Source organism: Porites lutea, chromosome 11 (genome assembly GCF_958299795.1).
Source record: "Porites lutea chromosome 11, jaPorLute2.1, whole genome shotgun sequence".
Taxonomy (NCBI): Eukaryota; Metazoa; Cnidaria; class Anthozoa; order Scleractinia; family Poritidae; genus Porites; species Porites lutea.
Genome location: NC_133211.1, coordinates 12,382,557 through 12,397,960, shown reverse-complemented (window position 1 = coordinate 12,397,960; position 15,404 = coordinate 12,382,557). Strand labels below are relative to the sequence as shown.

Sequence of the window (15,404 nt, the reverse complement as noted above, 5' to 3'; positions counted from 1 at the left end):
AAACAGAGAAACGTGAAAGTGTGATCGATGTTGTCACACCATCGCCTGCTGGATGGGCCAACATGACAATTAAATTTTGGTGAACAAAAGGAATGCCGGAGTGAATGACGTGAATTCATAAACATCCGAGACTCCAGTTGTTCAAAAGGTGGATAACGCTATCCACCGGACACTAAAGGGTACCCAACGACTGTTTTTTGTAAAATATCTGTTCGGAGAAGCAAAAAATGCCTAGAATTTTCTATAGCTTGAGGAATTCATGCAACCGATTTTCGAAGCTTATCTAACAAATTCCCTTCTATTTTCTAAATTTTAATTTTTCACATTTCACTCCTCAGATGAAGCTATTTTCGTAGAAAGAGGAAAGTTAAAATTTTCGTATTCGAATGATGCGATGGAGAGAGGAAACAGAAAGATTCTTACTTTCGCCTGTAAACTTTTAATTACTTCTAAAATTCTCGGGAAAATAACACCGAATCCCTTGGGTCACTTTTGATCACTTTTGAAAATGTATTTTGAATAGCATACGAAACGTCAAGTTTATAAAAATGCGAAAGTTGACAATGTTTATCGCCGCTGTTTGTGTTTTATTTTTGATCAAGTGGGGCCCGATTTCCCTTTCCATTTCATTATAAAGATTTCTTTGACACAGACAGTAATGTTTTAGTTAAAAATGGTTCACAGACCAAGGTATCGCAGGGATTAGTGTTTCCCCGTGATGTTCATGTCCCGGGTTTTGAATTCAGTTACTTCTTTGGGACCGAGGGCCGGAGAGGAAAAGAATGCGTTCCTTTTTTCCCTTTCTCCGTCCGCTTAATTTCCCTCTTTCCCGAAAAAATAGAACGCCTGATCGCAGGTTTGTAGATGCACAACTTAGATCAAGTACATTACTCAAGTCTTCACGTCTCTAATATATTTTTGATAGGTTCTCTGAAGCTATTTTGTATCGTTAAAGGTTCCCTGGGGTTACTTCTTAGTAATGGGCTAATGGTGATGTGCCGCAGGATGGGGTCGCATTTTTACGGCTGGATTGACTATAATGGGGTTGCATTTTTATTGGAGTCTCTAGAATGGGATTGACATTTTCTGGATTTGGGAGATCAGAAAATTCAGGTGGGTAGGGATTTTAAAATGGGAAGATTTTTTCTCTATTAAGTTTAACCAATGTGTCAAGTCATTACAGAATGACCTAGTTACTAAGTTGGGATCGCAAAAATTACATTTTCCCAAAAGTGACTAAAAGATGGGGTCTATATTAGGCCACAGAATAGACTATAATAGGGTACGGGTTTTAAGAGACTAGTGGCAGATATGGGAAAAGGTTATCTAGTCCACCGTGACAGCAATGGTCCTTAAAAGCTGTTAAAAGACTTGATACGACACGGAATGCTGTCCATAATGGGTAACGTATTGAAACGTTGTATGAAAAATTGCTGCTTTTTCACAGTTATATCTTCCTTGCTTTCTCGATCTAAAAATGATCCGGAAATGTATTTTGTATCCCTCCCACGTAGACATTCTTTTGCAATATCATGACATAATCTCTCCTTGCCGCGTGCTTTGGGGAGAAAAGATTGCGTGACTCGTGTGGCGTAGAATTAATAAAGTTTATTAAGATATTTAAGTCATACGTGAACCCAGGGGAAACGTGTCCGCCTTAATTCTGATGGGAGAGTGCGCGTCAAAGACGAGGGCCTTAAGCCTCGTGCACCCCTTTCTTGCACTCGGAATTGAAACCACAGACTGAAATAGCCATTTCTTTGATCGGCAAAAATTTTGACGTTGGAGGCTTCCCCTTTAATTTTATTGTACTTATAATTTTTGTTAAAGATGTTGTAACATTTGGTAGCTTTAAAAGCATTTAGGTTAGCAAAACAACTTTACACGTGGATGGGGCTTTTTAAGTAACGTTTTCGCTGCTGTCACCGTCGTCATTGCTCAAAATCTCCCCGGGTGGGGTACACCTAGGAATTATTGTTGGAGGTGGGCTGGCCGGTTCTCCAAATACTGACCCTATTTCAGACCAAGAAATGTCATTTTTCACACCTGTTTACAGACCTAGCCCTTAAGAAATTTTTTTCACTATTACTTAGAGTAGAACAAGAGAAAAAAAGATTTCTTCAAATTCATTTGGAATTCGCATATTCACCTCTTTCTTTCTGAATCATTTGGAATTAAAACAATGAATACTTCATACACTCATCAGGACTCCTACGAGTTCCCTCGAGAACCGTACCCTATTCCATATTAGTCTATACCCGTTTTCAGACCAACAACGCAAAAACCCTACTCTTTGGGGCGGCACATACATTTTTGGCTTATACAAGGGAGTGCCTCCCGGACTTAAAATCCCTAACTTCAGAAGGAAGAGCGGTTAGAAATGTATCAGATAAGTAACCCTTACAATTCCGAGAAAATGAAACGGGTTCTCTTCCTCTTTTGGGCTGTTTTGTGGTCACGTAATTTTCTTTTAACATTGATTCCATTGGGAATGCCTTTGTAAGGCGCAGCTTAGGTTAAACTTGGAAAACATTAAAAGTGCGTTTATCGCAGTAATTAACACCTTCAGAAGCCTATTTAAGGCTTCCGACACTTTAAATGTTCTCCAAGTTTTGATAAAGAAGGCTGACAGTCATCGAAACTGTCAGCATCATTAAGACGTTAAGACTAGCTATGTTTTGAGGACATTTAAATCGATATTAACTTCACTTTGAAGTATTTACTTGATTGAGAGTTGACTCAAAGGCATTTTGCAGCGTTTAACTAAAATCTAAGTAATTTTGGAAAAGCTTCACTTTTTAAAAAAAGTTAAAAGGGATAACAATATCTGTGTAGCTGTGTCATCTTCGATTGGCATATGACAGTCAGAGACATCATAATAAGTGGAAGCTCTCTAGGAGTCCAAAGAAACATCAGAAGCAATTGCAATATATTTTTTTTTATCGTGATCGCTGAATCATTCCGTTACAACCGCTTGTCTAATCTCGCGTGACGTCAAATGGGATTATCATTGTTAATCACGCGTGAAGTACTCTTTTCAAGAGACTTCAATTAAAACTTGCTTTAAAATATAAAACAAAAAAAGTCTCGTTATCCATCCATCTTTTTTTATGTTTCTATTCTTTGTTGCTAATGAGGTTTTAATCGAAGAAGTTTTAAAAGACAGTTTGAAGTCAGAAAACGTGTTCTGTACACCAGTCGTACAAGGTCACGTAATTTGCAGAGAAGCGGAACAAATGCTTCTGTAATGAGCTCATCTTAAAGGCCTGCCAAAGGTAAGAGGGCAAAGGCAAACTTGAATTATGATTTCAAGTTAGGCCAGTGTAAACCTAGCCAAGGGTGTTATCCGTTCCAAGAGTTGAATAATGTAGCTTTTTACAAACTGTATATGCCTTATTATCGGAATAAATGTTTCCATGGTGACAATGGTATATTACTGTTCTGTGATCATAGATCATCTCACAAAAAAAAAACTACTCGTTACTTTGAATGTGGAACATGTGGAACAAACTGCATTGTCATGGCACGGTCCATTGAGATGTGAGCCGGACGTTTAATCATTGACGTCACTCTGACAAAAATGAAATTTCTTGTAATGTTCAAAACTGATTGTTTCGGTTGCCTATAAAATGGGGTCATGTTGGATCAGTACAGCATAAATCAGCTTCAGGACTCAAGAAGGAAGAAACTCAAAGTTAGCTGAGCAGATTTACACTATTTCTGACAAAGACAACCGAGGCTGGAAAAATGGCATTACCCTTCACAAGAACGTTTGAGAACAACAAAAATCTTGAGGTAATGAAACAGATTTTGTCCTTTTTCAGCAAATATTCTTTTTTACTTAAGCTAGAGTGGACGAACTTGGACCTGCAAAAATTAAGCTTGCTTCGTAGCTTGGAAGAAAAATCGATTGTCTTTGTATAGATAGATCTACTCCTTCATAACTCACAATTGTCATGAATTCAGTTTAATGTTAGTAAACTCTCAGTGTTGTACCTAAGAAGGTGCTAAAAACAAAATTTGTTCAAGACGCAGTATAGACATTTTTGTTTTTTTGCTTTAAGCTGAAGTGGATGGAATTGGAGGAACAATAACGTTGCTTTAGTAGCTTGTGGGACAAACGGTCATAAACGTCCGGTGACTGTTCTCATTGTTATATATGAGAAGATGGTAGGAACAGAATCTGACAAAGTGTTCCGGTAAAAAATTGAATTCAAAAATTTATTTCCCCAGTTACAACGCCCGGTGCGCGATTTTCCTGACATCGACTTATGAGGAGTATCAGCAGCCAAACCTTGTAAATATCAGTTCTTGTTCATGAAAATTTATCTACTTTATGTTTTGTTTCAGAACACACCAAAAGTGCCTCACATTCTCGTGATCGGTGGCGGAGTAGTTGGGATAACCAGTGCTTTACAATTACTAAACAAGGGGTAAGTAACCCTTAGAAAAAAAGCAAATTTGTACCTTTTATAACAAACACTGTCGAGAGGTTCCTTAATTTTCTTAAGTTTGGTTCCTCCGTTCGAATTAAAATATTTCGAAAAGATCCGTCAACCACTAAACATTTATTTTCATACGGATGAATCATTGACATTGCATCTATTTCCTTGTTGGAATACTTACAGAAAAAAAATGGCAATGAAGAGCGTAACTAATATCTTAAACTTCCTTGACGACAAGTTATTCAGTAGTTTTTGAAATCAAAACTGACTGATTTAACTCAAATCAGCCATTGTCACAAGTGAACAAAACAAAGTAATGGAATTTCAATGTAATACTGCTATCATCTGTTTCACAGATTAAGAAAAATCATTCAAACTTAAAGCAGTGAAATAAATCTATCAAAATAGGAAAACACTTCCTTCCTCTAACAGATTCAGTGGTTTTCCGTTGGTTGACTTTGCGGCAAAGGAAAAAAATTCCTTCGTGTTAGGGACCAGAGAAAAACGCTGACTCACCTTACCATATTAGGCATGCGCTTTTTTCCTTGACACGTAAACTTAAATGTTGAATATTATTTTTCATACAGTAATTCTTTGCGCGACCAGACACGTTGTGTGTGAACGCAGTGTTTTCCTTCGGATGACGAGCGTTGAAATAAACTCGTATTCTTTATTTGCCTCCAGTTCAATTACCCCTATTTCGCATAACTTAATTTATGATTATAGTGTGCATTCCTTCCTCTTAATTAAGTCATACCTATTATTTTTCTTAGGTACAAAGTCACAGTTGTAGCAAAGGAGTTCGCCTCACCAGTCGCTTCTGGTAAATGCATCACCTCCGAGATCGCCGGTGCTTTGTGGGAATGGCCTCCTGCGGTGTGCGGACGTCACACAGATGAGAAGTCACTTGAGAGGTCCAAGGTGTGGTGTATGGACAGTTATGGAAAGTTCATGGAATTGGCTATGAAACCAAAAGAAACTGGAGCGTACCTCAGGCAATCGGTCTTCTACTTCAAGGACATGGTTGAAGACCTTCCAGCACAGTTGGACAAGATGAACGAACTCTGCCATTTGCCAGGATTTCGTCATGACGAAAAACTCATCGAAGAAACTGGTAAGAACTCATCTGGCTCCCTATCTCCTCTTCGGTGGCATATTTGGTGCCGCAGAGAACCTGAGGAAAGGCAAAGAGAGCGCCAGGAAAAGAAAAAGCGTCTTTCCCTTTCTCGCGTGCGCTCAGTTTTATTAACATATTTTTTGTGTTTAATGCTCATAAGAGCCTCTTCGAACAAAGGTCCCTCCATATCTTACCTTTTAACAACTTCAACGCACCTGTTATTTTTACGCGCTGTTGCGCTTCACCTCAAAAGCAGTTAAGAATTTCAATAGTCTTCTACGTACATGCAAGTAAAGGTTCGGCGAAATGGTACATGTTCTAGACAAATCCTCAATAGTTTCGTCTACTGTGTAGTTCCAAAGTATTCAGTTAGAATTTATAATTCCCTTGTCAATTATTCTATGCATACAGATCCTAACTGATCGCTAACTATTTTTCTCCTTTAGCGGTGAACACTGACACGGGTGTGGTGGACGCATACCAGCACATGGCTCCTATGGTTGACACAGTTGTATACATGCAGTGGCTTTACAAACAATGTAAAGATAAGGGCTGTCGCTTTGTACACGATGAAATTAAAGGACTGCTGAGAGATCAAGCAGAAGACTTGAAAGGGAAATACAAAGCTCAGCTGATCTTCAACTGCTCTGGACTCAGCGCTAAAGAACTGGCAGGAGACGAAGATGTTTACCCTCTGAGAGGTAAATAATTCTCCCTTTTATTCTTTGTATTTACATACTCATACAAACCTCTCATTCCTCTTTCAAAATTCAACACCGTGACAAACAAACACCTATCATCAAACTTTGAGTATCACATTCTAACAGTGGTTTTTGTTGCAATTTTAGGTTGTATTCTTAAAGTTAGAAATGATGGAAGCTTGATGCCCAAACTCAACCATTCCATGTGCATCTCGTTGATCGAGGACATTGATGAGTCCAAAAAAGACGGACAAAGCTTTGTGTTCATCCTTCCAAGAGGTGAAGACAAACTGTGGTTGGGTGGCATGGTACAACCCTACCAATGGGACAGAAATCTCACCCTCGATTATCCACCAATCAGAAGAATGTTTGAGAAAGTCAAAGAGTTCTACCCTCCACTTCGTAACTATGGAGACGAAGACGTGGAAGAAGTGTTGGTAGGACTGCGGCCCGCTCGTAAAGGCAACGTTCGTCTGGAGTGGGATCCTGTTTGTCGGTCGATTCTACACAACTATGGACACGGAGGCTCGGGTGTGACTTTCTCCTGGGGATGTGCTATAGAAGCCAGTGCCATGGTGGATCGTGTTCTCAAGAGACCACAGATTTACCTGTCAAAGCTTTGAGCATTTGTTGTTGAGTTTTCAATGTACCCTTTCTTTCTTGAGACTGAACGTTTAACTAGAAATAAAAGAAACGAGAAAATGCTGGTTATAAAGAGAAATCTAGCAAATTAAGACGTATTTATTGACTTTTATCTCTATGGCTAATATATCGAATTTTTGTCATTGTGAATTATTGAATGCTTTGTAAATATAAAAAAGTTGTATTAGGAAATTAATAATAGCTATGGAGATTATCTATGTTTGAGATTTAATTTATTGAATGCTTTGTAAATACAAAACAGTTCTATTGGTAAATATTTAATAAAAGTTATATGAGTTCACTTTGATTTTGATCATTCACCTCAAGACAAGGCAAAATCCAGGTACTATTTTTCTCGTAAAAAAGGTTTTATGCAACACCCGCAATTTCTGTTGCATAAACGACACTTAAGTCGCTGTGTTAACCTCTGATGTACACTTTAAAGCTGACGTTGTGTAAAAAGAAGAAGAACTATCATTTTCAGTAGATCAATAGACAGAATAAGTCACCATATTAAGTACTTTAGTAAACCCGACCTTAACTACCGAATCAACATAAGCAAACCGCAGACGAACAAAATGCTGCTTGGGTACGTACGGGATCTGAGAGAGCCTGAAATCAGGCAATCATAAACGAAGAAGCAAGGCTATTATTACGCAGAAATTAGCTTTAATTGCTGAACAACCAACCTGGCGAAGACACATTTCTCTGCCGACGTGTACCAAGGGTACGGGGACTTTGGGATATCTTAACATCATTTTTTTGCCATCTTGCTTATGCCGTAGTCGTACTGAAGAACTCCAAGGGGAGCAAATCAGCTGCGCGGATGCAGTCCACGGCGGCAACCTTGCTTTGCTAAGGCTTCATCGTTGAAGGAGATTGCCCCAGCTATCTATGACTGCAACGTTGTTCTCTTAATGCTCTATTGGTGTCGTGATTATGTATTACACTCTTTTTTTATAAGAATTTTGTTTTTCCGGTCCAGGCTGAATTTTTTTTTTCTGCGATTCTGGCTAAAAACACTCTTGCATCATTCTTAAATTATAGCTTATGACTTTTCCGTTTTAAAATATATTGGAGTATTAATTGCAGTTTAAGCAGGTTTTTTCGTGTTGGTAACTAGTTTTGCTGTTTAGAGAAAACATTATTCAAGAGAGAATGAGCTTAGCTGAGCTCATTCTCTGTTGCATTATTGTATTGTATTGACAGATTTTCAACACACAAAATCTCAGCCTTGTGTTTATTCTTATCATTTTCTTAAAATTTCGCAAATATCAGCCTTTATATTCTTATTTAATATATTCTTATATATATAAAGAAAGAGTTTACCTGAACTGAATTTCAAATCTTGATCGTTATTCATCCAGCCACACCTGTTAGAGACACTTTAATTTAGCTCAGTACTATTTTGATTAAAGAGTTGTGGCGTTGTGCACTTCCTAGAACTCAGTACAGTCATCTAATTTTCCCTAGTTGCGATTTCAGGCACTGAAACATGGAGAATTCATTAAAACGGTCTGTTTATTATAAGCTACGATTACTCCGTCATTTTCCTCTGGGGTATTTGACCCGAGTGGCGCCGATTTTTACGCGTGGTTGCGTATTTTGCTCGCTTTACTCAGTATGAAACCCTAAAGAAAATGAGCGTCCTGTAGTCAAGTTAAGCTCTCGATTCAACTTTAAATAAAACAGATGCATATGAGACTGCAACTTTTCAGTGACACCTGTTTTGAGCGGACATCCGAGGATTCCCTTTTGGAATGCGCTAATACAGGTTTGGATAGAGAAAGTAAAATGAGATATCAGATACCATTCCAAACAATAGTGGAAACGTGGAATACTCCAAAGACTATGACCGGATATACGTTTGAATTAATTTCTTTAAAGTGGACAAATTGACTAAAAGACTTTAAACGAACATTGCACCTCATATTTTTTAAGAGATCAAATGAGTAAAACAAGCTATATACAAACAAAACAAAATGAGAGATCAGTACTCTAAAACTGAGTTAATGAAGGCTGCGAGTACGTATTGCAAGGTGATCGAGTTCCTTGTAAATGGGTTAAAAGATAAACTTCCTGTACCTGTATGCATATCCGGTTTCTTTTTTTCTTGCGCATTCAACAATGTTGACGCCAATTAAAACATCTTTTGAGAAGTCTCGTTTTTGATTGAAAAATCGAAAATTGTGTGAGCGGAGATCTTTAGCATTTCCCGTGCCCGGCGTGTTAAATGGTGGAATATAATAAGTGTCAGTTTGATGCAGATTTGTTACATAGAAATGACCACTTTATCCACTTTTTAGGTGTCCTCGTCCGATTAACAGAGTTGTCCGCTTAACAAGGGTTTAATTAACAGTAAAGATAAGGGAAATAAATTTGGCGATTTTGGCTACTGTCCTCTTAATAGAGGGTGTCCGCTTAATACAGATTTCACTGTACGTGAAATAGTTACATTGGGCGTTTCCTGTTCCCTTGCCAAGTCACGAAAACTTGCGGAAATAAAATAACATTGACAAAGAAACGTGTAGTTCAAAAATCTTTCTTAAACTTTTGCTAACTCCGGTATAAGGCGATAATGCAACAATGAAAGGCGCATGGAGTCGTCTGTAGTATTTTTACTATTATTCCGTACCATTTGAATTGTACCGACTTTCCTTTTTTCATTAAATCCCCAGAAGAAGTAGCCTTCCCGCAGACGTTCTTTGGCCGGTTCGTTCGTCACGGATTCATTTCTCCCCCACGGACGGCTGTGGTTAGCAGACGTCCATGGGGGAGAAATGAATATGTGACGAACGAACCGCAACGGACGTCTGCGAGGAGGCTACCGAAGAAGAACGGCTTGTCGGTGCGAAATATCGGGAATCCACAAATCACTTTCGTCTTTGCTGTTTTGTTATTTTAAATATTTAAAATTATGATCCAGTCTTTTGTAGACCATTGAAGGCCTACCCAGCTTTAACACTTTATCCTGACTTTTCGCATTTAAACCGCACGCCTTTTTTCCTTATCAACAAAGAATTTTCTCCTTTTTACACGTATGAGAGACACAGTGATCTGTTTCTTTCACAAAATGTGCCTTCTAACTTTTGCTGCCTCCAAATTTAGTGCAAACTTACCTGAGGCCTGTGCAAAGGGTAGTGTTTTAGTTTTCGTGATTGATTTGGTTGAAACTTCGATTGAACATGTTTTGTTAGTGTGAGTGGATCTCCGGGGCCTTAAATTATAACTTGTAGGCTCCTGGACATAAAGAAAATATCTTAGAGTTTTTTATGCTGTTTGGTGCCATATAACTTGGGTCTTTTTTTTAAATACTTCTTATCAAGAAAATTTTTTAGAAATTTTAAAGTGTGTGTTAAAGTTGTCACGATTACAATTTGCCTATTTCCTAGTCTGACGTGACGTCAAAAACACTCGTCGTTAATCACGCGTTAAATAAAATGCTAATAAGTTCAAGAGAGTTCAATTAACATTTAATTCTCTGTTTTTATCTAATTGTTAAAAAAATCAAAAAAGAACTCTCGTGTGTTTTTATCTTTTGTATGTTTTCTTTTTTTGCAAATTGGGTTTTGATCAAAGAAGGTGACAAGGTGCACAAGTCACGTAATTTGCGCAGAAGCGGAACAGATGCTTCTCGAATTAACTCATCAGTTACGTAGGCCACAAGATAAAAGGGTAAAGGCAAACTTGAATTATGGTTTCTAGTTAGGCCCTTGGAAATCTAAAAAGACAAATGAATATTGATAGGAAATTCTGAAATGGAGTTATTCCTTCTTAAAGTTGAATGATGTGGCTTTTCACAAAATGGAATGAGATGTGTATACTTAATTATCGGAATAAATGTTTCCATGGTAACAAAGTTATATCGGCTGGTCTGTAGATCATCTTATAAAACACTAGTGGCTACTTTGAATGTGACTGGACGTACTGCATTGTCATGGCCCGCCCTAGATTTGAGCCGGACGTTTCACCTTTAACGTCACTTTGACACCACACGACGTTTCATAGGATTGAAAACGATTGCCTATAAAATGGGATCATTTTGGATATACAGCATAAACCAGCTTCAGGACTCAAGAAAAGAAGAAAATCAAAGTGAGCTGAAGAGAACAGGCTGGAAAAATGGCATTGCCCTTTACGAGAAAGTTTGAGAACAACAAAAAACTAGAGGTAACGAGAAGAATTTTTCTTTTAAAATAAAATTTTATTATTTTTGCCTTAAGCTAGAGTGGACGAAATTGGACGTGCAAAACTCAAGATTGTTTGTTAGCTTGGCACAAACAGCGGGTGTCTTTCTGTAGATCTACTCTTTCATAACGCACAGTTGTGATGAAGTTCAGTTCAATGCTATTAAATACGCTCTCAGTGTTACTAAGAACGTGCTAAGAGCAAAATCTGCCCAAGACCCGGTACAAGCATTGTTTTAATGTTAAGCTGACAGAGGTGGATGGAATTGGAGGAACACAACTTTTCTGGTATCTCCTATTTCCTAAAACAACAACAAAAAAAAAACAAGTGGAATAAATTCATTCAATGCGATTTTATAATAATTTCTCAATGATATATATAAAAAGATGCTAGGAAAAGAATCTGACCAAGACCCGATAAAAAACATTTTATTTCCAGCTACAGGGCCCGTTATTACCCTGACTTATCAACGGTTGTGTTTATCATCAGCTCAACCCAGTGAATACTCTTTCAGTGTTCTTGAAAATTTACGTTTTTAATATTTTGTTTCAGAACACACCAAAAGTGCCTCACATTCTCGTGATCGGTGGCGGAGTAGTTGGGATAACCAGTGCTTTACAATTACTAAACAAGGGGTAAGTAACCCTTAGAAAAAAAGCAAATTTGAAAATAACCACCTTTTCTAATAAACACTGTCAAGAGCCGCTTCCTAAATTTTCTTAACTAGTTTTAACTAGTTCTTCCGTCCGTTCGGATCAAAAATGTTTCGAAAAGATCCGGCGTTAACTCACATTTAAGTTTATTTTAATACGGATGAATCGATTGACATTGTATTTATTTCCTTGTTGGAATACAGGCAGAGAGTAATGAGAGCGTGACTAATATTTCAAAACTTCCTTGACGATAAGTTAGTCGGCGGTTTTTGAAACAGACTGTAATTTTACTTAATCTAATCTTACAACAGCAACCAAACATTTTTTAAAAATACAGTGTAATACTGCGTATCGGTCTGCTATCTGTTTTACACACAGGTTAAGTAAAATCATTCTAACGAAAAGCGGTTAAATAAGGATAACACTTCATTCCTCTAACAGACACAGCGATTTTCCATTCATTGGGCTTTGTTAGCAAAAGGAAAAAATCTTGCATGTGAGGGACTAAAGAAAAACGTTGACTCACCTGACTATATTAGGCATGCGTAATTTTCCTTGACACGTAACTTAAAATGCTCAATATTACTTTTCATACAGTCACTCTTGCCGCAGCCAGACACTTCCGTGTGAACGTCATATTTTCTTTCGGGTGGAGCGTAGAAATAAAGTCGTATTCTTTAGTTGCCTCCCTATTTCGCCTAGTAATTTTATTGTTGATTATAGTGTGTATTCATCCATATTAATCAAATATACCTATTATTTTTCTTAGGTACAAAGTCACAGTTGTAGCAAAGGAGTTCGCCTCACCAGTCGCTTCTGGTAAATGCATCACCTCCGAGATCGCCGGTGCTTTGTGGGAATGGCCTCCTGCGGTGTGCGGACGGCACACAGATGAGAAGTCACTTGAGAGGTCCAAGGTGTGGTGTATGGACAGCTATGGAAAGTTCATGGAATTGGCTATGAAACCAAAAGAAACTGGAGCGTACCTCAGACAATCTGTCTTCTACTTCAAGGACATGGTTGAAGACCTTCCAGCACAGTTGGACAAGATGAATGAACTCTGCCATTTGCCAGGTTTTCGTCATGACGAAAAACTCATCGAGGAAACTGGTAAGAGTTCGTATGGCACCCTATCTAACGTGCGTTCATTTTATGAATAATTTTGTTTGATACTCATAAGAACCTCTCCGAACAAAAGTGCCTTCATATCTTACCTTTTAACCGATTTCAACGCTTCATATATTTGTATGCTGTGTTGCGCTTCACCTCTATGTTTTCATACGGACTTTTGACTAAAAAGACCCTGACACTCGGGGTACTGACTTACAGTTCTTTTTTTCCACTAAAGGTTCAGTGGAATGATGTCTGTTCCAAATCCTTTATAGCTTCGTCTAGTGTGTAGTTCCAAAATATTCAGTTAGAATTTATAATTCCCTTGCAGTTATTCTATGCATATAGATGCTAACTGATTGCTAACTATTTCGCTCTCTCCTTTAGCTGTAAACACAGACACGGGAGTGGTGGACGCATACCAGCACATGGCTCCTATGGTTGATACGGTTGTATACATGCAGTGGCTTTACAAACAGTGTAAAGATAAGGGCTGTCGCTTTGTACACGATGAAATTAAAGGACTGCTGAGAGATCAAGCAGAAGACTTGAAAAGGAAATACAAAGCTCAGCTGATCTTCAACTGCTCTGGACTCAGCGCTAAAGAACTGGCAGGAGACGAAGATGTTTACCCTCTGAGAGGTAAATAATTCTCCCTTTTATTCTTTGTATTTACATACTCATACAAACCTCTCATTCCTCTTTCAAATTTCAACACCGTGACAAACAAACACCTATCATCAAACTTTGAGTATCACATTCTAACAGTGGTTTTTGTTGCAATTTTAGGTTGTATTCTTAAAGTTAGAAATGATGGAAGCTTGATGCCCAAACTCAACCATTCTATGTGCATCTCGCTGATCGAGGACATTGATGAGTCCAAAAAAGACGGACAAAGCTTTGTGTTCATCCTTCCAAGAGGTGAAGACAAACTGTGGTTGGGTGGCATGGTACAACCCTACCAATGGGACAGAAATCTCACCCTCGATTATCCACCAATCAGAAGAATGTTTGAGAAAGTCAAAGAGTTCTACCCTCCACTTCGTAACTATGGAGACGAAGACGTGGAAGAAGTGTTGGTAGGACTGCGGCCCGCTCGTAAAGGTAACGTTCGTCTTGAGTGGGATCCTGTGTGTCCGTCGATTCTGCACAACTATGGACACGGAGGCTCAGGTGTGACTTTCTCCTGGGGATGTGCTATAGAAGCCAGTGCCATGGTGGATCGTGTTCTCAAGAGACCACAGATTTATCTGTCAAAGCTTTGAGCATTTGTGTTGTGCATTTCAATGTACCCTTTCTTTCTTGAGACTGAACGTTTAACCAAAAAAAAATTAAACGAGAAAATTCTAGCTGCGTAGAGAAATTTAGCAAATTCACACGTGTTTATTGACTTCTATCTCTGTCACTAATATCTCGCATTTTTGTCATTGTGAATTACTGAATGCTTTGTAAAAATAAAATAGTTGTATTTGCAAATTAATTATAGCTATGGCTATTATCTATATTTGAGACTTAATTTATTGAATGCTTTGTAAATATAAAAAAAGTGGTTTTACAAAGAAATTTTTGGAAAGTAACAAGTATTTATTTTTAGCGCTAATGACTAAGATCTATTTTTTAGATTTAATTTATTGAATTCTTTGTAAATATAAAATATAGTTTTATTGGTAAATATTTAATAAACGTTGTATGATTTCGCAAATCTCGTGTTATTTTAATTGACAGTGCGAGGCAAAATCCGGGTACAATTCGTCACACATACACCCGGGCATTGAGGGAGGAGGGAACGGAGCCAAGTTTGTATTAAATTGAAATTCTTATTTTGTGGGGTCAAAAGACAGAATGTGTCAACTATTTCAGTATTATAGTAGACCCGACCTCAACTGACAAAGCAATATAAGTTACAGTCTGCGATTATGCCCGCCCTATATCTCCATTCATGTCTTCTCAAAAACGGGAAAAAAAACGCCTGATCAGAGGTTTTATAAGGAAAGGAACACAATCAATGGAAATTCTGCGGGATCTGAGAGAGATAAAGACCAGTAGTAAATTACAGACGAATCAGCAATGTTGTTATATCACGTAGAAATTAGCCTTGGTGCTAAACAACAAACCCGATAAAAAGCCATTTTTATACTGTATTGTACAGAGTGTGTTTCACGTTCGCGTATTTTTACAGCTTTTTTTGCCCATCTTGCGGGGTACTGAAAAAATTTACCGAAAGCAACTGTCAACGGCTACAACCTTGCTTTTTTAATCCTCTATCGCAGTAAATTTATGCGGGTTTTCACCGTGTGGATTAACCTTCTTTATTATTTTTTTCTAAGTCAAGCAATTGGTTCTCTTTTTAAAGTTTATTGTTTTCTGCTGGATAACCTGAGTCTTTTCTCTAAATCCTTTTTATCGAGGAAACAGTTTCTGAAGTAAATTGGTGAGTAAAATAATGTCGTGGTCTGTTACAAGGTCAGAAGGCTGATTTCGCGGGCGATTTCGCAACGCTGACTAAGCCGTATCCTTTTTCACGTTTCTTCCTCAAAACGTGATCTTT

The 15,404-nt window shown here is 38.0% G+C and overlaps 2 protein-coding genes across 2 annotated transcripts; both read left to right on the top strand.

Moving 5' to 3' along the window:
• The first annotated feature begins 3,634 nt into the window (after nucleotides 1–3,634).
• Nucleotides 3,635–6,913, top strand: LOC140952559 (uncharacterized). Its single transcript, XM_073401986.1, has 5 exons — nucleotides 3,635–3,795; nucleotides 4,351–4,433; nucleotides 5,219–5,559; nucleotides 6,009–6,263; nucleotides 6,411–6,913. The coding sequence occupies exons 1-5, from the start codon at nucleotides 3,748–3,750 to the stop codon at nucleotides 6,884–6,886; spliced, it is 1,203 nt and encodes a 400-aa protein (XP_073258087.1). The 5' UTR covers nucleotides 3,635–3,747; the 3' UTR covers nucleotides 6,887–6,913.
• A 4,023-nt stretch (nucleotides 6,914–10,936) lies between these two features.
• LOC140953224 (uncharacterized) lies at nucleotides 10,937–14,141 on the top strand. The gene is made up of 5 exons (XM_073402724.1): nucleotides 10,937–11,050; nucleotides 11,583–11,728; nucleotides 12,516–12,856; nucleotides 13,244–13,498; nucleotides 13,646–14,141. Exons 1-5 carry the CDS (start codon nucleotides 10,937–10,939, stop codon nucleotides 14,119–14,121), a joined length of 1,332 nt encoding a protein of 443 aa, XP_073258825.1. The 3' UTR covers nucleotides 14,122–14,141.
• The last annotated feature ends 1,263 nt before the right edge of the window (nucleotides 14,142–15,404 follow it).

Bases quoted from the DNA above. Each gene is read 5' to 3' on its own strand.
- LOC140952559 (XM_073401986.1), top strand. From the start codon at position 3,748: ATGGCATTACCCTTCACAAGAACGTTTGAGAACAACAAAAATCTTGAG. The intron at 3,796-4,350 runs GTAATGAAACAG...GTTTTGTTTCAG, and splicing joins AGAACAACAAAAATCTTGAG to AACACACCAAAAGTGCCTCA. The intron at 5,560-6,008 runs GTAAGAACTCAT...TTTCTCCTTTAG, and splicing joins AAAACTCATCGAAGAAACTG to CGGTGAACACTGACACGGGT.
- LOC140953224 (XM_073402724.1), top strand. From the start codon at position 10,937: ATGGGATCATTTTGGATATACAGCATAAACCAGCTTCAGGACTCAAGA. The intron at 11,729-12,515 runs GTAAGTAACCCT...TATTTTTCTTAG, and splicing joins TTACAATTACTAAACAAGGG to GTACAAAGTCACAGTTGTAG. The intron at 13,499-13,645 runs GTAAATAATTCT...TTGCAATTTTAG, and splicing joins AGATGTTTACCCTCTGAGAG to GTTGTATTCTTAAAGTTAGA.